We start from the raw sequence: 23,686 nt of genomic DNA, 5'->3' as shown, positions 1-23,686 counted from the left end.
AATTCTGATGTTGCTCGCTAAAATAAGATTCTTTTCTTGACTATCACATCTTTTCTGGTATATCACATTTATGTTGTACGAAAAGTTGCAATGGTTTTTCTTATTCTTTTCTGTTTTCCTTTCTCATCTTCTCATCACGAGATCGGTCATTTGAAATTTCAAAAAAATCAAATTCACGCTCTCGAATATATTCACACACTTAAAGAAAGTGACCATTTAAACTCGTGCACATAGCACAGAATAGAACCGCACGCTGTGGACATAGAGCACCGACGTGTCGCTCGTGGACTGGCTGCGTAGTTCCAATGTGTACACCCGTGGACATGCGCTAGTTTACGGGGCGGAAAAGTGATAACACATTCTCTTATGGACCTGGCCGTTCTCAGGCTTCTTTCTGCTAAGGATAAAGGTTAGAACATTCACGTGGGCATAAGTACGTCAGTGTTTACGCATTTAAAAAAAAAAAAACATTTTTATGCTAAATGAGGAGTTGTGTTAATTATTAAATATTACACGAAATGGGATCCTGCACAATGAATAACGAAAAGAAAAGAAAGAAAGTAACTGACGAATTAACTAATGTGGTGACTAAAAAACAAAAGTTTGAAAAAACTATTCTTTACAAGCAACCAACAGTGGAAGAACTTAATCAACTTAGAGAAACTGAGACTTTATTCCATTCAAACTTATTCAAACTTCAGATTGAAGAAGTTCTCAATGAAGTCAAACTTAAGGATAAACATAAAGCATTATTTGAAATTTGGTTTGAGAAGCTGAAGGCAACAATAGAAGCTATTGACGAAACTGAAGAAATACCGGTAAATAATATAACTATCACAGGATAATAAAATTTTGAAATTATATGTACTATTTTGATAAATAATACATATAATATGTAATATATAATATTTTTTATTAATTCAACAATACAATAAAACACAATAAATATAAATGTCTTGATTATTTTTAGCTTACGGATCATAATTTGAAAGATAAATTAGGCATTCATATTCCATTACCACATGTACCAATAGAAACTAAAAGTATTTTCAAATTTTTAAGACCATCCAATATTAAAGTTGTTGGGTCTTATAATTCTGGATCAGAATGTATTCTTGGATCTAGAGTTACTATAGATGTAATGGTAGAAATACCAGCTGCCTTATTTAGGAAACAGGATTATCAGAATTATATATATTTTAGAAAAAAAGCAATGTATCTGTCTTTTATAACAGCAGCTATAGGAAGTGATCTTGCAAAAAGCAAGAAGTTTGTTGGTGATAATCTCAGACCTTTGTTGAAGCTTCAGCTTAATGGAAGGTTAAACAAAAAGATAGATGTAATTATACATATCTCTGTACAGGAGACTAGTTTCAAATTAAACAGATTTTTGCCCGAGAAAAATAGTGTTAGACCAGGATGGTATTTTGGTAAAAAGTCCTTAGAAGATAGTAAGTATAATTTATGACAAAATTATTGTAATTTATTTATTGTGCAACAATATGATACAATGTTTACTTTTTGTATACAGTTTCTCTACCAGCTACTCCTTATTATAACTCTTTAATATTGCACGATTTAATAATGTCAAGTACAAATTCTGAAATTGCACAAACAATAAGAGAATATCCAAATCTGAGAGATGGAATAATTTTATTGAAAATCTGGTTACGTCAACGTGACTTAAATAAGGGATTTGGTGGTTTTACTGGCCACATTATGACTATGTTTGTGATCTATTTGCTGCGCATAAAAAAACTTAATACATTTATGAGTAGTTACCAGATTGTACGGAATGTTTGGGTCTGCTTAGGTATTTAAAAGAACTGCCGATTATATTTTTTTCTTTTACTTTGTTTAAATATTAATTGCATTTCCTTGAAATAGCATCGAAAAATTGGTGGGAAAATGGAATTACTATGTGTGAAGACAAAGCTAGTCAGGAACGAGTTTCCCATTATCACAAATATTACGATTGTGTCTTCCTTGATTCTACTGGATATCACAATTTTGCGGCGAATATGTCGAGAAATACATTTTCATGGATCCAGAGAGAAGCAGAGCTGTGTCTAAAACACTTAGATAACATACATGTGGATAGTTTTCAAGCACTTTTTATGCGAAATGTATCGTTCTTTAGAGCATTTGATCATATTTTATGGTAATGTATACATACAAAATATAATTAAAAAATTTACATAAATATATACATAAAAATAAATATATACATAAATATATACATAAAAAGATTAAGTTATCATTTCTATGTACATAGTTTCCAGAATGATGCAATTTTAGAAGAAATGGTAGAAAATAAGTCTACTATTGAGAATAAAATTAATTACGGACCTGATAAGCGCAATCAAGCAATTAAATTGCTTGTTGAAGTTTTGGAAAAAGGTTTAAAAGATAGAATTATTTGTTTGAGCATATTGCTCAATGATTATAGAGAATGGGAATGTACTGATGATGCTCCAAATAATATTGGAAAGATTATTATTGGATTTGAGTTGAATCCTAAGACGTGGTTTAACATTATAGATAAAGGACCTGAAGCCAATTTAGCAGAAGTAATAAGAATAATAATTGTTGTGTGAAACATTAATTTTTTATTAACATATATTATTTATAAATTGATATCTTTTATCATATATCATGCGTGCATATTTTGTGTGTGCGCGCTCACGCGCGCGCATTATAAGATAAACTTATATTTTACGTTGCAGGCGGCTGACTTTAGAGAGTTTTGGGGCGCTAAGTCTGAATTACGTAGATTTAAAGATGGATCTATTCGTGAGGCTGTAGTTTGGTCAAAAGGAAAAACTCTCGCGGATAAAAGAGCAATATGCAAGAAAATAATAATTTACTTATTAAGAAGTAAGTTTAATATTAAGAAAAATCAATATTTATATATCGCGGATCAAGCGGAAGACTTATTGAAGTTGCATAAGGTATGTTGCTACAAAATATGAAAATATTTATATTTCATTATAATATTACGTATGAAAATATAGCAAACTCTATAAAAATGTTGATAATACTTGCGATGGAAGATCACTTTAATTATTTTATATCTGTTTCCAGAACAAGATAACACATTTTGTGTATCATACCGGTGAAGAAGCTACGTTGAAAGTATTACAAACTTTTAATATCTTAGAGAAAAATTTAATGTCACTGAATGATATGCCTCTGATGATAAACGGTGTGCAAGGTTCAAGTCCAGTTTTCCGATACACGGAAGTTTTTCCGCCTCTTGCTACCGTTTATAAGCCCATCGATGGCGTTACCGAAGAGAAAAAAAATTGCTTGATTCTTTCGAAACACATTGAGCAATGTCCTCCGTATGTTCACCCACTTGAGGTGACGTTACAATTGTCGATTAGTGGCAAATGGCCTGAGGAATTAGAAGCCATTAAAAAAACAAAAGCAGCTTTTCACATACAAATCGCGGAGTGTCTTAGGAACCAGCATCAGTTGAAAGTGCAAACCAGTCCTTCTTATGTAGATGTGTTTCAGGTTAATATTGATAATATTTCAAATATATGATGTAATAATAAGTGTATTCTCTTTCTGCTCGTACATATAATCACAATTATCTTTTTAATAGGATGGATTGGTTTTCCGATTAAGAGTAGCGCATCAAAAAGAAATTGCTTTAATGAAACAAGTTAAAGAGAACGGAGTGATTAAATATAGAGACACCAAAGAATCCATAGAGTTGGAAAACAAATTGTTCCATTTACCTAAATTGAGCAGCGCCTTACATGGGTAAAATTTCAAAGTCATTGACAAAATTAATTAATTTATAATGAGCTTTTTATTACTTTTTATCTTAGATTTAAATCTCAATATATAACATTTTTTTTAATACATATTCATATTTTCTTGATAGATTGCATTCTCAGCAACCATCGTTTGGTCCTGCATGTTGTCTAGCAAAACGATGGTTATCGGCTCAGCTGTTGGATGATACTTATATGCCAGGAATTGTAGTTGAATTGCTCATGGCGTCGATATATCTAATACCGGAACCGTATAAGCCAGCTCAAATGCCGCAAGTAGCATTTCTACGGTTTCTAGAAGTTGTTGCGAGAGCTCACTGGAACACCGATCCCGTCATTGTTAATTTTAATAACGAAATGAGCAGTAAGTTGATATATTTTAAAACATTTCTATCTCTTTTTTTTATTGCATCTACTACTGTTTTCACATTGTATTAACTGTGATATTTAATTTATTAGTGAAATAATAATTTTTAAACTTGCCAATATTATCATTTGTTTCCTATAGCTTATTAATATATATCAAATTTCAGACGAAGAAATTGTTGCCGTAGAGACATTGTTTAATACAGCTCGCAGTTCGTTACCACCTTTATTTATATCTACTCCTTACGATCAGCAAAAATCTTTATGGACACGAGAAGCACCGTCTCTGCTGATTTTAAATCGCATAAGTGCGCTTGCAAAGGCATCGCTGGAATCATTCAATGATATGTTGACTGATAGTACGATAGATATAAAACCTCTATTTCGTCCCGCATTGTCAGAATACGATTGTTTGATACATTTGAAGTATGAGATGATCTGTAGAAGATTGCAGGCGGTTGATATACCTGATTCAGTGAACATTGTAAACGTACATCCATACAAGATGCATTCGCTTCAAAAAATTCCAGTTGTAGATTTTGATGCGGTGCAATGTTTCTTAAAAGACTTACGGGTTAGTATTTTTTTGTTTAAAAGCATTAGAGTTATCTTACTAAGAATAAAAGAAATAAAAAGAGCATCATCGTTAATTAATATATTTACGATTAAAAATTTATATATAAGAAAGTATTTATTATTAAGATAGCTTGTTTTATTCTCTTTCTTTATCTTTATTTTTGCTTGATTTTTAGGATGGTTACGGCGATTATGCCTTATTTTTTCATGATACTTATGGAGGTGCGGTAATTGGAGTTCTATTGAAACCTCATGCTCTCGAGCCAAAAGATTTTAAAGCGTCAGAAACTAACTGCAGAAAGCTTGACGCTAATGGTAAACTTGTGCTGAACGTATCAACAATGATTGAAGATTTTTACGTTTTGGGACAAGGCATCATACGTACGATTGATGTGCCTAGTACTAAGAGATTTTCATTGATAACGACAGAATCGACTACGTAGATACGATCAGGTTTAAAAAAAAAATCATGTTTTTACATTTATTTATAACATGTAATTCACCAAACATAGAAAATATATTTTAACTAAACAAAGAAAATAAAAGATGTACATATAATTACACCTGGATAAAATAAATGTAACAAATAAAACTAGAAAAAAAAATTATATACGTATGTATGTGTAAAATATGTACAATATTCTGATCACAAAATAATGAATGAAGAAAGAACCGATGAATAGAATATAATTAACTTATAATTTTAGATAATTTATGATATACTTTTAATTCTCAGTTTTGACATTTTATATTATATATGTTTACATACATGTTTGCAATTACCCTAATTATGTTTATACGGACCGCCTTAATAACCGAGTAATGATAGGAAAGACAGTGCTGCCGCCGTACGTAAAAGTAAGAAGTTAGTGAACTAATCAAACATCTCCCCCTTCCTCTAAAAACGCCACACGGTGAGATTTTACCCCCTGGATACAATCAGATACAACTTCTTGGCGTCATCTAACTTGACCTCCTGAGTTGTTTGGTTCCTTACAATTTGTCACGATGGTTGTCTGTAAGTTGTATATGTCAAAATATTTTACACATTATATGTCAAAAATCTTTGTAAGTAAGCTTTTGTGAATATATAACATATATTTCATACGCAAGAAATTTTGATTAGAGGTGAGATAGCTAATATACCAGAATGTAACTGACCAGCCTTAACCTTTCCGAATATGCCCGATTTTTGCCTCGGAGAAAGCCACACCCTCTTTCGAGAAAAATAGTTATTAATAATTTTAAATTTCATAATCGCAAGTTTTTTTCACTTATTTTCTAAGTCACGTGAGTGTTCACAATGTGTTATCGCGGAGATAACACATCGTAACAGTTATAAAGTTTTTAAGAATGTGATAAGATGATAATGCAGTTTTTTTTTTGCTTTGCAGTACATAGTGTACAACTGTTTTTATCATATATGCAAGATGCAACGTTGACACATAAATCAGACATGTAACAGAACATTTTTTTTCTTCAAATAGGTCCTCTAACTCCCGAACTTCTCAATCAGCTTCGTGCGAAGTTTTACGCAGACAGCCGCAATGTATTGGCACAAAATGTCTGCACAAAAACAAATCCCATCGATGCCTGTTCTTCAAGAAAGATTCTAGAGGAATCTTATCATGTTTTTACCCATAAAATCGAGACCGAAGGCAAGCCTGTAACCAACCAGAAAAATTCAGGAAGATGCTGGTTATTCGCAATCTTAAATGTCATGAGAACCAGCTTCATGAAACAACATAACTTAGATGAGTTTGAATTTAGCCAGGCTTACTTGTTCTTTTGGGATAAGGTAATGTTTATTTTAAAATTTTTTTATTAAGTACATATGTATATATAAACTTTCTCGAAAGAAAAATATTCTTTTTATTTGTTCGATTATTATATGTTCCGTAACAATATATATTTCAATATTCTCCAATATTTTTCTCACAGGTAGAACGATGCAATTACTTCTTGCATAATATTGTGGCCACTGCGAAACGAGGTGAACCAGTAGAGGGTCGATTGGTTAACTTTTTGTTGAGCGATCCTACTTGCGACGGTGGCCAATGGGATATGATAGTAAATTTAATAACTAGACATGGTGTCGTGCCGAAAACGTGTTTTCCTGAATCTTACAGCTGTGAATCCAGTGTACGAATGAATAGCTTGCTAAAAAGCAAGCTGAGAGAATACGCAAAGGCATTACGAGATATGATTGATAACGGCGCTTCCGACGAGAAGCTGAAAGAACGAATAAACGAGCAAATGACGGTGATTTATCGAATAATTGGCATTTGTTTGGGTATACCGTCCGAGAAGATTACATGGGAGTATTACGACAAGTCGAAAACTTACAACTGTGTAGGACCTATCACACCTTTGGAATTTTACGAGACCTATGTGAAACCGTACTACAACGTGAACGATAAAGTATGTTTGGTGACTGATCCGCGACCGGGTAATCCTTATGGGAAATTGTACACTGTAGACTGTCTGGGAAATGTCGTGGGTGGGAAAACTACCCGTTACAACAATCAACCGGTAGAATTGCTGATGAAATTGTGTGCCGAGAGCATAAAAGATAACGAACCTGTTTGGTTTGGCTGCGATGTTAACAAAAGATTAATTGATAAGCACGGTATTCACGATATAAAAACTTACAACTTTGAACTGATGTTTGGTACTGACATTCACGTCGGGCTTACAAAGGCCGATAGACTGCTCTATGGTGATTCCATGATGGTACATGCGATGGCATTTACAGCTGTCTCAATAGACGTAAGTATTTTTGCGATTATTACTTATATAATTGATTTTATATAATTGTTACTTCAAATGTGGGGTACTGCTATATTTTACAGCGTGATGGTAAGATAAAGAAGTTCCGAATAGAAAATTCCTGGGGCGAGGATCACGGTCTCAAGGGTTATCAGGTAGTGAGCGTTGATTGGTTCGCAGAGTTTGTCTTCGAAGCAGTCGTAGATAAGAAATACGTACCCGCGGACGTATTGGCTGTATTCAATCAGGAACCAGTTATTTTGCCCGCCTGGGATCCCATGGGCACGCTCGCTCATTGATGATAAAGCAGATTTAACTTACACATTATGGCAAGCTGGTTTACTTTGAACACAAAATGAAAACTCCGGAATATAAAAATGAGAATTCAAGTTTCTAATAAAAATTTCAGGGACAGTAATTGTACAAAACTATGGATATTTTATACTTTACAAGAGAAAGCAGTAGTATTGATAAGTAACTTCGTTATTCTCACGAATTGTAAATCCAGTTTATTGCAGTATACGAGGGCCAATGTTTAGTTCAACCATCAAGACTGAGTATATGAGTTACCATATATTTGAAATCATAAAATAAATATCGTTACACGTGTGTGCGTGTGTGTAAAGCCGCATTTTTCCGATTGCGCAAGAGTGCTATGCTGCACACATTTCAGTTTTAGGCAATAATATATTGGTTTTGAACACTATATATATTTATAAATAATAAAATAATCATTAATACTTTAACGTGATAGATTACATCAGCCTCTTTCATACAACTAAAAAGTAAGTATAAAGAGACTAAACTATTTTATTGTCATGTTACATGCCTACGATTTAATTGTTATTAAGTGCAGTGAAATGTATGGCGTATTATAAAAGCACTTGTCTCTTTGTGCATGTTACTTTTATAATCCCAAAGCACACATTATAAGGTAAAGTAACACAGAGCAATATATATATATATACAATATAATAGATATATATATAATATAATAGATATATATATTATATAATATATATATATATATATTATATAATAGATAGAATGTAAAATTTAATAAAAAAAAACCTTGCCGCGACAAATACAATTAAAAGTTTTTGCTCAATAAATACAGTTTTGGACTTAATTTACCATCATTTATCTTTTCCTTTGTGCATTAATAATGTTATAATAAATTAATATGTTTTACTTTATTTAGATTTAAATTAAACAAAATTATATGTGTGTACGTTTATATAAATAAATTCTGACAATCTATGTGTCTGTGTAAAAACATTTGTCTATATTATCAACATACTTACAAAACGTACAAAAAGTTTTGAATTCCTAAGTTTTTGCAGATATATGCAAAGTTTTGAATGACACAAACTTTTTTCTTTGTTTATATTGCTTGTAACTGTATCGTAACTTTGCCCATATACCATGACACATGTTTTGCAGTCGCACATCCTTCTCTTTGAGCGCAAGTTTGTAAATCCTCTTTATAATGTGTTGCGGAGTAATAAATTGGTCCCGTTGAATTAAGCTTAAAGCGGTATATAATTTACAACGGGCAACAAGAAGAGGATTGTTGAGACGCAACGCTAATTCAAGCTGTTTCACTGAAATTTTGCCTGCTATTTCAGCCTATATGTGTATACACAAAATAGATGTTTATTAATTTTATTGTTGCACAGTTCAACGGTAAAGAATAAAACCAGAAGCAACTTACACAGTTTGTAAATTCTTCTCCCAATGCAGAAAATGCTCCTCCCAATGTGGACAACCAGGACATAGCGTGATCAGCTTCTTGCTTTTCTATAACTATTTGCATCAGTCTTTCATTCCTGAGAAAATGTAAAGATAAAACATTTGTATCTGCATCACAGCATGTAGCTTGAATTGTACCAACTGCATCACACCGTGTAACTTACCATTTGTAATCCAAGAATTGTTTTTTCGGTGTTCTTAGTCTTACAAATATTATATGCACGTATTTTTCAGCTTGTGACCTGCTATGTTTCTTTTGAAACTTGATCAACACTCTCATGGCACTTTTGCGATAAACGTACGATCGTGAAAGCGTAGCAACATAAGCTGATACCAGGTAAGAATTGAGTCCTTTCGTGCATAAACTAACTGGCTCGGTTATCTTTTTACATTTATTATTTTCAACATTGTCTTCTGCAGACGACGCGAACTCACGTCCACAGATCTCATCATACCTAGACACACGTTGTAATCTGACGATAACATCGTCGAAAATCGCGTTATTTCTATATACAATCAATCGCAGGCGTTCATCCATCTTTGGTGTTTTAATTTACAAGATGAGATTTATTTTTGCTTTATTATTACAAAACTCACAGTCGGTGCGTCACTATTTAATAGAAGAAATGTAATATGTACACCTAAAGTTAATTTGCGAGTAAAAACTTTTTAACTTATTAATTGAGCCACGACCAAGCATTTTGTGGAACAATTTGAGCTCCTGCATTTGAATTCCATTGATAAATTACTCGGATCGGTTTCCTGAAACAGCAACAAGGTTATCTGACGTAACGCGTACAACGCATGTGTGACGTGCACATGACATGTGACATGCAAATTCAACGATGAGAATCACTAGATCTCCCTAGATACGCACGTGAGAATCAGGAAAAGGGAGTCGCGATCGAGTGTATTGTAAAAAACGAGGTAAAAAACCTAATTATAAAAAATACAAATAAATTTACTGGAATTTGACGGTATCGTTTTTTTTAGTGAATTTGTTCGCTCTTGTCATTTTTATCTAATATTTCGCGATCTTTCGCACAATCGATCTCTTGAGAATCGCGCATTCGGCGCGTCTTTTCAATAGTTCGGAAAAGTAAAGTACAGAACTTTTTCTAGAAGAATAAAATATTTGTGCGTGTGTCAAAAATAGATGTAAAACAAGTTTCAACATTCCGGTCGATAAATCAATGAACATCGCCAGACAATAAATAGCTTCAGCGAAAGGTTAAGTTATTCCATGTGTTATTCTTATTCCATTTTTTTTTTCGTGTCGCATTATCTACTTATTAAGCAGTGAGATGTATTGTATAACAAAGTAGTTTTTTCATACGAGTGGTTTTTTTATACGAGCGGGTTTTTACATCCTACTTAAAAATCGTATAGTTAAATAAAGATACAATTAGCATTAGTGTTTTCGACATTAGTTTTCGACGATAAAAAATAGAATTCAAAGCCGTTTTTTCTTACAACATATAGCATGCAAAAAAAAATCAGATAGTATAAATCAAAGTCGAGGCAAAACTCTTCGATATAATAGCCTTAAGAATTTAATTATAAAATAGCGTTACACATATACATAGATATTTTCGAGAATAAATTACATCGTAACAATATTGATAATAAAATTATTACATTTCAAATGCGTCAGTAAAAATAAAACGTATAATTCAAAAATTATCTATATAACTAGAAATAACATTGGATGTTAATTAAACAAGCATTATGTTAATAACATATAGCGCGGTAGATTATATTATTTTCTGCGATATTTGTATATTATAGCGGAAGAATTTTATTTTTATATATAGATATGTAGTGTGACAGAAAGTCCCTCTATGGATTAAAGTTTTTTTTGGTAAAGCAAATTGTAAAAGAAGTAATATTTTGTTTTAATGTGATAACATTATTATAAAAAACTAAATTATCCAGTTTTAAAGTAAGCGCAACAGAGACACTAAATTTTTCTAATTTCTAGTTCGTAAAACAATTTTTTATAAACATGAAAGAATTTTGTATGTGAAGAAATGAAAAAATAATACCAGTGTTTGATCCAAAGAGGGTTACAATCACAAATTTGCGAATTATCGTTTTACACGGAGGAGGTTTTGCATAATCGAAAGCAAGGCACTCAACACAATTTATTGCTTTGAATAATATGACGAGCATGTCTCACAACTTACAAACAGTCATTATGCTATATATTTATTTAGTCTAACATTAAGTACAAGAGGTATAGAGCAAACTATATGTTCGATCGTAAAATATATCCGTCGTTCGTTATTTTTATGCATTGTGTTTGAAACTTAGATTTAGAAAAATATAGAGCGCAAACTATTTGGTAATAAAAATATATATACGGGTCGTTAGAAGGTCGTAACAATTTCTACATCGATGTAAAACAATATCACATTATTTGCTGAGTTTAGGAAAGTTTATATCACCGGCTCGCCCGACATGCGCCTTCACATCTCCATCTTCTTTACACTTGATATGTTGATATATATATGTATACATATATTGTCAAGGATCCAAGCACAAAGCTCCAATTATACATCGAAAAGACGTGTCTACGTAACAATGACAAATTCAACAATATTTGTGTGTATATATATGTATATATTGTGTGTGTGTATATATATGTATATATATCGTATTATATATGTATATACATGTACATATGACAACATACGTATCTATTATCGTAACAGTATTGGGCTCTCAACGACAAAGAGAGACAGAATGTCATGTGTGAGATATAAAAGAATGTAACAATTATTCATACAAGGGTCACCTCGCGACGAACAAAAATATATCACAAGACAAATATCAATATTCGATGTAATAACGATTAAACTTCGTATAATACTCAAAATGTAACAATATATATATATATATATGTTATAATTTACGTAAGATTAAACACGAATTTTTACATACACGCTAGTTTGCCCCAGCTGATTATCATATTCGTTCTTACATCTTGCTAATTATAATTAGAAATGTAAAATGTTTTCGTTACTCACTTAGAAATTCCGTGAAATTTTGAGGAATTTCTTGACACCTTTACGCATGTAACATATTAATGTAAAATAGCTTCTATTGCGCGTGAACTTTCTATGTTCAAAATAGAAGATTATGTAAATTAATTCGTGTAACAATAAATCTTGCGCGAATTATTATTCAGAGCCGATATCCCCATTAATTAATAATAACGTATCGGCTAATGTATCTTGCTAATTGTGAGCAAGCTTATAATGTAGCCGACGATATTCTCTTCGGAGATATTTACTTCAAGAACTTCCGCATCTGCTTGGACTGATGCTGCATACTGTATTGTGCATTTTCGGCTTTCGTGATCAGGGAATCCAGTTTGCCCAGATGAGACGTCATCTTCTGACTGAGATCGAGCTGTCTCGGCTGGAAGCCGCTGTTGGCGACCGAGTCGCTTTCAGGATCCTCCGCGGAAGCATCCGCGACCGTGTCCGCTGACGTTTCCACCGTCATCACTTCGTCAGCCGTGGATTCCGGTTTGTCCTCGCTCTCCTGCTTCTCGATGTTTTCCTCCGGTTTGTGATGCGGCGTGCCACCTCGAGAACCCACCTTCACTTTGAGCAACGTACCCAGACTGCCGCAAACGTTCTGCGAAATGATTTATTTCACACAAACGTTTTTCTTTCTTTTTGCGGCGAAAATGTAACGCAATATCAATGAATTGTTGTCGCGATTCTGGTGCAAGAACAATTTGTGTGGGCCGGTTGATAAAGCTAAAGCGCAGCGGGAAAGAAAGCGTTATCAATTTGCGAACGGGTAAGGATATAATAAACTATGAAGCATTAAGTCGGTATCGGTCGTAAAAAATTCCGCGCGATCTTTATGTCAAGAAAATAATTAATTCGAGTAACATACGAAATGAGCGCGCGCCGTCCGAGCGATTAATTATCCATAAGTCACCTTGAATCTGTTGAGCTTCTTCTGCGTGGTACTCAGAATGCTGTTCAGCTCGTCCAGACCGCCGGTGACGCGTCCGGCTGTCTTGTCTGCGTAATCCAAGTCCTGAGACACACAAAGATTAATGTCGTGAGGAATTTTATATCGCGATACGCCGACAAATTTATATGTGCGCTGGCGCTAATGAACTCGCAATTCAAATGTCAGCGATTTATTTACCGACGATCTGGCTCGCACGTGGACGAGCAATCCGATTCCTCTGCGTAACGTATATGTCGCGATGATATTACCGTGAAATATAGCGAGCACGCGATTGGGCGAATATTAAGTGAAAACAAATATTGCAAATACAGAATATGCTATCGAAATATTTTATCATTACCGTAATGAATTTTTTTAGTTATGTAATTAATCAAATGTATCAGTTTCTCTCTCTCTCTCTCTCTCTCTTTAGTTAATACGTATTTAATTATAAATCTTCAAGATTTCGATCATATTATAGGACGTATCTTATATTTGCGAAAATTTTACTCGTAATTTAAACAAAATGCAATTACCTGTAATGCGCCAGCATCATCATCGTTGTCACGATTTTCGTTCTGCGCCGCTTGCGTTTGTTTCCACTCCTCTTCGGTAGGCTTGGGTAAGCCCAGTAATTCCGCCCTCTCGCAAGCGTATTGATAGTCTTCCGACATTATACCTAGTATCGAGTTCTCTAACTATATGACGATAGACTATACACAGAACCGTGTAAGTCAGAGACGATCGTTGCGACGACGAGAAGCGAATGATTACCCGAGAGCACTGACGGGGGACGCGATACTTGGTTTATAATTGTTTCACCCTTAGCGAGAGACATGTATGACTCGTGGAATCCATATTGGGAGGGTGAACTGCGCAAGCTCGACCGACGACGACTGTCCAGGTGGACAGAATTTCAGATAAAGCTTTGCGGAGCTTGTGCGAAACGCGATATCCTCTCCAATCCTATTGAGTTAATTTTGATATATTGATCTTCGCCGAATCCTCGACTAAAATAAATGAATCAATCAGCTTTCATCAGGAACCGCGGAACATTATTTTATTTTTTTTTTTTTTGAATATTATTTTCCACGACAAAAAAGAGATACTTATTTTTTTGGAAATTTGAAATCCTGAAAAATTGCTCAAAAAAATGTTGATAACGTTAAAAAATAGATATTATTAAAGTTTTATATTCCAGAGCTATATTACGGCCAATTAACAAAGAGTATGGAAGTGAATATATAAAAGAGTGATCGATAAATAAATATTTATTAAAAAAAAACAAACACGCATCAAATCACGAAAATAGTTGTAACTCGAGTCTCATGTCAGGGCAGCGCACTGTATCGTCTCTCTTTTTCTCTCACGCGCGCGCGCTCATAATTAATTTCAAGTCTCTTTGATATACACCTGGTATTGGTCCACACAACAGTGCATACCACGTCGTCACCCACGTGCACGTCGTAAAGACGTGCATGTGTGGCTTATATAAGCTACGCAACAGTTTAATCGGTTTGCATTGTTGTCGGAGCGAGCTGTATCGTCTCGCGAGTGACTTTCGTGAGTTTACGGTATTAAAAATGTCATCTGGGATCGTGGTACACGGAATCGGGTGCATTTTGATCCTGTTGCTCGTATTATCCGCGCAGGTGAGAGACAAGGATGTTTCACGGTTTATCGCGAAAAGTAGAGAAATAAGAGGAGGAGAGAAAAGGAGAGACCGCATATCGATAACTGTATATTAAACGCACGTTTTTTTTTTTCTAACATTCCTATAAAGGATTAAAACTCTCTTTAAATGTTACTAAAAACACTTTTACATATTACAACGTGTATTGATTGGCAAAAATTAGCGTATCAATCTATTTTGTTTAAACGTCGTTTTGCTGTAATTTGCAATACTTCGAGTTTATTACATTGTGTCATCATTAATTAACGAGAGACATCGTAATGATTGCGATTTATCTATTTTTCGTGATTTATTGAGTTATTATGCGTCAGATTAAAGACTTCGGCCGTTACGGTATTAACCCTATCGTGAGTAACAGTGGCTATTACTAACATCAGTGCCGTCGTCTTGATATTGCCGGCGTGTTATCGAACGGGTTAACTACGAGAACGATGCACGGTATGGATCGTTAAATTCCTCGTGACCCTCGCAATAATAAAGCGGAGAAAATAAAAGAAATCATGATTGGCCATGGAATTTAGAAAATTAACCGATAACATTGCTAGTCACATTGCTGACACGACGATATAAAGTTTAAGTTCTCGTATTATCAATCAGGTTAATTCACAGAAATTCTCAATCAATTCATCTTGTTTATTTATTTTATTTTATTTTTTTTAATAAAAACTTGCGAAAAAAACAGCTTTTTTCTTTTTGAAAAGAATATTCGAGATAAAAGTTTTATTTATCTATAAAGTTGTAAGAAAAACGTCGATGCGTAAAATGATACGTCAACAAATCTCTCCTCTTCAAGTGCTTCAGAACAAAAAAATTCATTTCTATGAACAATTTCTTTAGGCGATCGACTATGATGTCCACAGACACGACATGATATCAGCAAAGCTGACGTCGGACGATATAGTCTTGACAAGCCTTGATTTTGTCGAGCGATTAGACTTTATCAGACCGAAATCAAGTCATACGCTGCAAGAAAGAACGGAGCACCTGCTGCATTTCGGTGTGCTTTTGCGAATGCGAATCCTTGACATCTTTGGCAGCCTCCTGTACGTCTATTACGATAATTTCAGCGTCGCGGAAGTGGAGGCGTTGCACAAAGTGTATCAAGAGATTTTCAATCGACGATACAATATATTCAGCCTGATTCCCGGCATCTTGAAGAAAGAAACTATAAGACCGTCTGAGATCTGCGACGAAATTTATGCTCACGTGAAATCTTGTCTGAGAAACAGCGCGACCGTGTGCAGCAGAATCAAGAAGCACAATCTTTTGGATCTCGACGATCTTGAAACGTCATCCGGTTTGAATGTCACGTTTTTGGTGTATCGTTTGTCGAAACTGTCGAAGCAATACCCCAGAGGATTTTCGCTCGAGGCATTGCTGAGATTTCTGGAAAAGGAAGTGCTGACGATTACGCCTGGTCTATTATCCGGACTTCTTTATCACGTGAGATACGAGAGCTACGACGATGAGGTACGTCTTGCCGAGCGAGAGCTCGTACGACACTTCCACGAGATGCAAATCACCGAATCAAGTTCGACGATAATCCTGAAACAGTTGACCACGAGAGAACTGAAAAAATTCCACAGTGTGAATTCTCTCTTTCGGTATTACATGAGCATTTATATCGAGAATATTTCGGATGACAATTTGAAGAGACACGCATTCCTACTTGTGAAACGTATCGCCGACGATATCGGCACGATCGACGAAAACATCCTGTTGCTCGGCAACGTCTACGAGGATCGCATGATACACGTCAAATATCTCTTTGACCTTGTATTGCCCGATGACGTGCTTGATAAAGACGTCATCGATGCTAAAAAATTTCTGGTGAAAAAATTGGAGAAGTTCAACGTGGTGGAGAGATATCTCAGAGTGCATAAATATCAACAGCTTACACCGGCGCAGCTTGCGTTGGAAATTACCGGACAGCTGAGGGACATCGACTTTGTCAAGGACATCGCGATATCTCTGCATATGCATGCGAAATACTGGCGCAGCAGTCACATGATCGAGACTCTCCCCGAACTTCTGCAACTGTTCGACGCCTACGAGAATCTGCGTCACGTGCTGACATATCAGGACATGATGCAGAAAATCGACCAGATCAAAGAAAGTCTGTCGGCCATGAAGGACGTTCCCGTCGAGATTCTTTGCAATGCTCCGCGAACTTGTTTGCAAATAGGTCTGCAATCAGTTTTACGTTGCAAATTAGTGAGTTCCGAAATCAAGAATCTTATCAGAGACTTTTTCAAGCTGAGCAATATGTGCGTAGATATAAAATTGGAGAATCGCGTGAAAAACATTCCGCTAACATTGTCGAGAGTGAAAGTAACCACAAAAGTCATGAATGCAACAACAAAGACCATACCGATGACCACGACTCCACTTAGTACGAGCGAAACAAAGACAGAAAGTTTTGAAACATCGGAAGAAAGTACGGAAAAAGTTACGAAGGTGAGCGAGATCGCTGTGGAACCAAAAACTACTACAGAGTCAGTGAGCATATCAACTCCGATAATCACCACAAAGTTTAAAATGCCAAAAATGACGACGACGATGATGAAGACTGAAACATCAACAATTACTACAGAATTACCCGCAATTACTGACACCGAATCACCCACAACTACTACTACTGAATCACCCACAACAACTACCACAGAACCATCCACAACAATTACCACGGAATCATCCACAATAACTACCACAGAACTACTTACAACAACTACCACAGAACCAACCACAACTACCACAGAACCACCCACAACAACTACTACAGAACCATCCACAACAATTACCACGGAATCATCCACAGTAACTACCACAGAACTACTTACAACGACTACCACAGAACCAACCACGACTACCACAGAACCAACCACAACTACCACAGAACCACCCACAACAACTACTACAGAACCATCTACAACAATCACCACAGAATCACCCACAATAACTACCATAGAACTACCTGCAACAACTACGACAGAACCAACCACAACTACCACAGAACCACCCACAACAATTACCACAGAACCACCCACAACTATCACAAAACTACCTAAAAAAACTACTACAGAATTACCTAAGACAACTATTACAATATCGCCCACAACCACTACTAAATTACCCATAACGAGTACAACATTGCTCACCACATCACCTGCAACATCTACTACAATATCATTAACCACAGAAAAGATACCAACGATCGATATGGAACTGTCACGTTCAAAAGTCGAGTTAAGCATGTCCGAGAGCGAAGAGATCTCTACAACGACTTCCTTATCAAAAGAGTGTGAGTCCAATGAATGTGGAATAAGTTTGAAAAAAATTGTCAAGAATGTGACTTCGGCGCCAACGACGAAGAAGGTTTCTTCAATTCCCTTCAAAATTTTCAAAACATATCATAGACTAACGACGAAGAAAATTATTCCTGAGACAACAACAGCAATGACGGAGTTACACGAAACAACAACAAAAAAAGGTAATTATTAAAGGTTTATTTTGATAATTTACATGTTTTAAAAGATAATGTAACGTAAGAAATAACGTTGGAAAGTTACAAAAGAAAGTAATTAAAAAAGTTGTTATTTTTATTTTGCGACATTAAGTAATATGACAATTTGTCCGCGTGAAAATATATTTGTCATTAGATTTATTAAAAATACATCTCAAAACAAATTTCTAAGATTTAACAACATAAAACGTATGATGCAGAGTATGATTGCGTGACGAGATCTTGTTCGGAAGAATGTGAATCCGAGACCGTCGAGTCGGCGACAAAATCCTGCGAAGTCAGTTGTGACTCCGAAGAGGATTGCGACGAGGAGGAGAGTTTAATCGAGAATGTTTCCAAAAAGATGGAAAATCACACGATCGAATGTCACAAACAATGCGAGCAAGAGTCTTCGGAGATTTCGTCGGGATGCGAGACGGACAAAAGTTGCGAATGCGCGTCCACGGATGAAAAGAGTGCCGAGTGCGTGACGCTGTGCCGATCGGACAGCTCGTCGTGCGAGGACGATCAGGACAACTGCTCGATGTTGGAAATGCCGACGATCGATATAAAGTTGAACCGCAGGCAACAAAACGCACTTTGCGAAATCCGAGATTTCCATCATCGGCGCCAGAAGAGCCGATTGGCGAAAATGCGGGCGATCAGCGCCGCCGCCGTGGCGTCGCACACTGACGTCCTTCGATCGAGGACGTCGCGACGCCGACCGCGAATCATGACCAAAAAGCTGTACAATTTGCTGGCCGCCGAGCTACCGCGATCCAAGGACAAGAAGTCCAAAAGGATAACGGAATACCTGCTAAAACGATCCGGACTGAACAAGATCAAAGGAGACGGTCGAAAGCGTCGCAAGGAACGGGAAGAGATTTACAGACTGAGAAAGAAGATGGCCAGGAAACTGAAAAACAAGAGATTAAGTGGTGACGCGTACGGTCAACCCGAGAGGATACCTAAACAAAATGTGATCTCGAAGCATTAAGAAGCGACACAAGATCGGTATATTGTTAGCTTATAATTAGCTTAAGAGATTACGTCCTTCGGCGATTAATATCATTCATAACATTTACGTTATTACGAACAATCGATGTGCCAGTATTATCACTATTTGTCGTGCTGCGTTTTATCGAACTTTTCGTACTACTTATCGGATCTGAGACGAAAAAGACGTCGCGGAACATAACGAACGTCTGAACAATTAATTATGTTCGAGACAAAAGCGTTTATTGAATTCAATTAAACGATTGCTCGAGCGGAATATGTTAATGGTCGTCATTAATTTAATTCAAAAACCAGTGTTGCGCCGATTACAAAATTATTTTTTCGACGCTTTTTCTAAAGACGTCACTTTATTTTGCGCTAATTAATGTCATGCTGACAGGTTTTTTTATTAGCAGTCGATCGAGCAGCAATATTTTATGCGATTCGAGACATCGCTGAAATCGCGTCTTAAATTAATCAGTGAAGATTTCGAATCTCGTAAAACTTCCTCTGATGTTTGGTACAAAAAAAAATATAGATTAAAAAACATAAAAAATAACATAATTTTGTATCAACAATGTGCAATATAATCTTCGTTTATCATGAGGTTAATTTAAAACTGCAAACTGATCAATATGCAAACAAATTGACAAAAATTAAAGAGAAACTACATTTAGAACACTACAAAAATTAAGATGTGTTTGTCTGAATATATTTTAATATCTTATTTTTTTGTTACCCTTTCGATTTTAAATGTCAAAAAATTATCCGGTGCGTGCGTTTTCGTTTCGTGCCGAAGCAACAACGAAATCCAGCAAGAACGCTATAAACAGATAAGCGAAGGACGGACGATAGAACACAATGAGAAGTAAATTTGACATGGCCAATGCGCCGCAATGCGTAATCTGTCTTATTAAACAGCCCCACTCGCTGAGTGATTACATTTGAATTTACTTTACGCCCGAAATAAGCGCCGTGTCGCGCTATCGGCCAATTAATTCTCCATCCCCAGGACATCTTTATGACCACGGCGAATCTGCTTTATATCGTCATACGCCGATCGCGAAAACGACTCTTTTCCCCCTCTTTACGATTTATTAAAATTACATGCGTGCTCGTTTAACGCGATCTCGGAATCGACGCGTATCACACGATTCTATCTGGCTATTTGCGAAGAAACTCGGACGCTTTCACCTGTCCGGTCAAAATCCGCGAGCGTTTCCACCAAATATTTCACCCACGCGGAGTGTGGAGCGCATCTCTCGTGTGAGAAGACAAATTAATTAAACTCCGTTTGATTTCGTTAGAAAAAGCAGAAATGTAAATTTACGATTTGTCGAAAAAAAAAGAGTTTACATTTTTACGGTGGTGAGTAATTGTGCTGGCGATATATATTGCCGCTTTTGAAAAATAAACCTTTGATATAATGTATTTCGAGAACTCTGTCTCTCTCTCTCTCTCTCTCTCTCTCTCTCTCTCTCTCTTTCTGTAAGGTCAATTAAATGAGAACGATATGCAAAAATTTACATTAAAATATTTCCCACGCATTCTTTGGAAAGGTTATCAAAAATTAATAAGTACTTTATTTTCTTTATCAGAGAATAAATAATATTAAAATTATTATTACATTTTCTCTCCTGGTAAATATATTAGCATTGGCTTTTTCATTTAATCCTTGATATTGAGAAAAAAATGAATATATATATATATATATATATTGTTTATACACAATATATTGGAAAAATATTGTTTCACACATGTCAATACTTTTCCCATTCTTCGAAGTACAACGCTTAATTAACTTTTTTTTCGGCCACTTCTTGTTGATCTGTAAATTCTATAATTGCGAGAGAGCGACTGACAAGTATCGATTTGTGATTAAACAGCATGACATTCGAAAGACCTTGTCTCGAAAAAATCGTGACACGCGCGCAACGAAGAGTCGAGACAAATTATCGATATAATCAGTACACGTGTCAGACTGATATTTGAAATATCGCTCGTTCTGAATAGACAACATCCCGCGGAACGTGTTTATATATATATATACACGAGAACATGCAAAATACATCTGCGCATCTACATTGACTCGGTATACGAGCTAAATGAATGCATAGAAATCAAATGAAAACGGGAAAATTATTTACAAAAGCAAAAGCGATGAACTTATTATCATCAAAGTGCCTTTGTGTAAAAGTGAGAGATTGTTAGATTGCGCGCGAGTATATTAACCCATTTTAGTCCAGTCCCACACAAATACACGTGTCATTCCCGAGTTGAAATTGAACGAACAATCGCGTGTAATCCACATTCGGAAAAAAATTTTTCTGTCGAAGAATATAAGATCGTAACTTTTTGCGAGAGAAAAAACTTTACGACACACCGCAACGGATTGACAATCTGCGGTGTCAAAGACGCCTTGGTGAACAAGTTTGAATGTTTAACCAGTTTTAACTCGTCCGAATTTTAAAACACACACACACACAGATCGTGTTCTTCCGCGTTTAGCTCAGAACATGACACAAACCGTCTTTTTACGAATTCGTTTGGCATCACGTGTGCGCTCGTCTATAAATCACCGTTTGCGTGCGCGCGTGCAACACGTCGACGTGACCGTGCGCGACGACGTATTTGCGGTATTCGTTAAACTTTTGCGGTTAACACGCCGCGTTACAGTCACAGCTCATGTGACCGACAATTTGTATCGACGTACAAATTGCGATTTGCACACAGACGGCGAGGTACGTCATCGCGAGATTCCAGAAAAGGTAAACGGATGTAGTAATTATTGCCTTACGGGTGCGAGAAATAAATAATTTTTAGTCACGCGCGCATCGGGGTTCCAACAGATCGCCGTACAACAGACGTGCGTAGAGTTTGTGGGCGCGGGAATAAATTATTTCTTTTCAACTTAATTCCAATAGAAGCGAAATTTCGCTAACAAAGCGTCGAAATGCTGATCTTTTCTCGTTTGACATCGTCGTTTGTGCATTTAATTGCACCATTCTGCCTTTCGCAGTGGTGAGACTTAAAAAAGTGAGACTAAAGAAAATTTTGAAATTTTTCTTATTCACGTTTCGCCCAAGCACCTGATTCTTCTGCCTAAAAACGTTTTTTGTCAAAGGACAGAATAATCCCCGCCGTTATTAGGAAAGATCGAGTGGGGATCCAGACGTGTTCGGAGAGAAGGTTTCCATGACGCCGAGTTGCTAGGTTGTTGGCAGGCATCCCATAAACGGGAAGAACAGAGAAAGAGACAAAGAGAAAGAGAGAAAGAAAAAGAGAAAAAGAGAATGACTCTCGGTAACGAGAAAAGAGAGAAAGAGAGAGAGAGAGAGAAAGACGATCTCTCTGCGTGTGTTTCGGCCAGTCTCGGCGGCCGGTCGCACGACGATCGGGCGTGCTCGGCCGCAGCCGCGGTCTTCGGTTCGGCGGTATGGCGCGCTCACTTCAGTTCGCTACGGTGCATCGCGCGGCGCGAACACACAGAGAAAACGACGCCGCACATCTTTCCACGCAGACGGGGAACACACCAGGAGAGACGACGCGTCTTGGCGATATCGTTTCGGCGTCGCTGCAGTGTGGCAAACACAGGCAGCAATACGCAAAAATTTTGTAACGTGTTCTAGCGCGAAAAAAAAAAAGAAGCACTTTTCTTTCTCTCTCTTCTTCGCGCTCTTCGTCATTCCTTCTCTCTCGGACGCACCGTGCGCATCTCCGATGACATGCGGTCGCCGGTCACGGGCCATTGTTCGCGCCGTTTGACATTCGGGGCAACGGCCAGCCGCGGCGACTCCACGCCACACCGTGCCACGAGCCCAGCCTGAACTTAAAACCATAGAAGAAGAAAAACGGAGTCAGCAGTGTATGTGTGTGCGCGCATGTGTGTGAGTGCGCGCGCGCGCGCTCATTAGGAAATATTCTCGCGGTGAGTATTTTATTTTCTGATTATTTTTTGTGCCTCTTATTGAACAAAATAGTTGTTTTATTTAATAGCTAAATATAAATAACTGTTTTTTTTTTCAATAGTGAACTTGTGTGAATCACTGCTCGTTACATTGTTGCGGAGTTTCAGAGATTGAATCTTATCGTTCAAATCGATCATATCTGTTTAAGTGATTCAAGTACTAATGTAGTCTACACTTATTTTTTTCAGTTTCTTACACATTTATTTATCATTACTTAATTTTTTTTTTCAACATTTCTAAAGAGAATATAATCAATATACATAGATGAGGAATATTTTCGAATCTCTAAATTCACATGTGCGTT

The 23,686-nt window shown here is 36.2% G+C and overlaps 5 protein-coding genes across 6 annotated transcripts; 3 read left to right on the top strand and 2 right to left on the bottom strand.

Moving 5' to 3' along the window:
* The first annotated feature begins 381 nt into the window (after nucleotides 1–381).
* On the top strand, nucleotides 382–5,252 carry LOC109862007 (nucleolar protein 6). The gene is made up of 11 exons (XM_020441889.1): nucleotides 382–818; nucleotides 971–1,451; nucleotides 1,532–1,813; nucleotides 1,888–2,161; nucleotides 2,276–2,570; nucleotides 2,727–2,951; nucleotides 3,085–3,519; nucleotides 3,611–3,771; nucleotides 3,896–4,149; nucleotides 4,319–4,725; nucleotides 4,904–5,252. Exons 1-11 carry the CDS (start codon nucleotides 519–521, stop codon nucleotides 5,168–5,170), a joined length of 3,381 nt encoding a protein of 1,126 aa, XP_020297478.1. The 5' UTR covers nucleotides 382–518; the 3' UTR covers nucleotides 5,171–5,252.
* A 360-nt stretch (nucleotides 5,253–5,612) lies between these two features.
* Nucleotides 5,613–8,500, top strand: LOC109862004 (bleomycin hydrolase). 2 transcript variants are annotated; one of them, XM_020441885.1, is made up of 5 exons: nucleotides 5,613–5,745; nucleotides 6,215–6,525; nucleotides 6,669–7,496; nucleotides 7,580–7,825; nucleotides 7,906–8,500. In XM_020441885.1, exons 1-4 carry the CDS (start codon nucleotides 5,736–5,738, stop codon nucleotides 7,793–7,795), a joined length of 1,365 nt encoding a protein of 454 aa, XP_020297474.1. In that variant the 5' UTR covers nucleotides 5,613–5,735; the 3' UTR covers nucleotides 7,796–7,825; nucleotides 7,906–8,500. The 2 variants fall into 2 exon arrangements, with proteins under 2 accessions (XP_020297474.1, XP_020297473.1); XM_020441884.1 differs by having other exon boundaries at nucleotides 7,580–8,499.
* A 22-nt stretch (nucleotides 8,501–8,522) lies between these two features.
* Nucleotides 8,523–10,119, bottom strand: LOC109862005. The gene is made up of 3 exons (XM_020441887.1): nucleotides 9,413–10,119; nucleotides 9,211–9,325; nucleotides 8,523–9,125 (listed from the first exon to the last, which is right to left on the bottom strand). The coding sequence occupies exons 1-3, from the start codon at nucleotides 9,784–9,786 to the stop codon at nucleotides 8,826–8,828; spliced, it is 789 nt and encodes a 262-aa protein (XP_020297476.1). The 5' UTR covers nucleotides 9,787–10,119; the 3' UTR covers nucleotides 8,523–8,825.
* Nucleotides 10,120–10,831: 712 nt separating this feature from the next.
* LOC109862006 lies at nucleotides 10,832–21,921 on the bottom strand. Its single transcript, XM_020441888.1, has 4 exons — nucleotides 21,860–21,921; nucleotides 13,760–14,233; nucleotides 13,206–13,307; nucleotides 10,832–12,893 (listed from the first exon to the last, which is right to left on the bottom strand). The coding sequence occupies exons 2-4, from the start codon at nucleotides 13,895–13,897 to the stop codon at nucleotides 12,540–12,542; spliced, it is 594 nt and encodes a 197-aa protein (XP_020297477.1). The 5' UTR covers nucleotides 13,898–14,233; nucleotides 21,860–21,921; the 3' UTR covers nucleotides 10,832–12,539.
* Nucleotides 15,784–19,415, top strand: LOC109862008 (probable serine/threonine-protein kinase nek3). Its single transcript, XM_020441890.1, has 2 exons — nucleotides 15,784–18,406; nucleotides 18,640–19,415. The coding sequence occupies exons 1-2, from the start codon at nucleotides 15,784–15,786 to the stop codon at nucleotides 19,413–19,415; spliced, it is 3,399 nt and encodes a 1,132-aa protein (XP_020297479.1).
* Nucleotides 21,922–23,686: the final 1,765 nt, after the last annotated feature.

The sequence above is a fragment of the Pseudomyrmex gracilis genome, unplaced genomic scaffold (genome assembly GCF_002006095.1).
Source record: "Pseudomyrmex gracilis isolate BER0280 unplaced genomic scaffold, ASM200609v1 scaffold_1254, whole genome shotgun sequence".
Taxonomy (NCBI): Eukaryota; Metazoa; Arthropoda; class Insecta; order Hymenoptera; family Formicidae; genus Pseudomyrmex; species Pseudomyrmex gracilis.
Note: the sequence above shows the minus strand (reverse complement) of the source record. Positions and strands in the feature narration are given on the sequence as shown.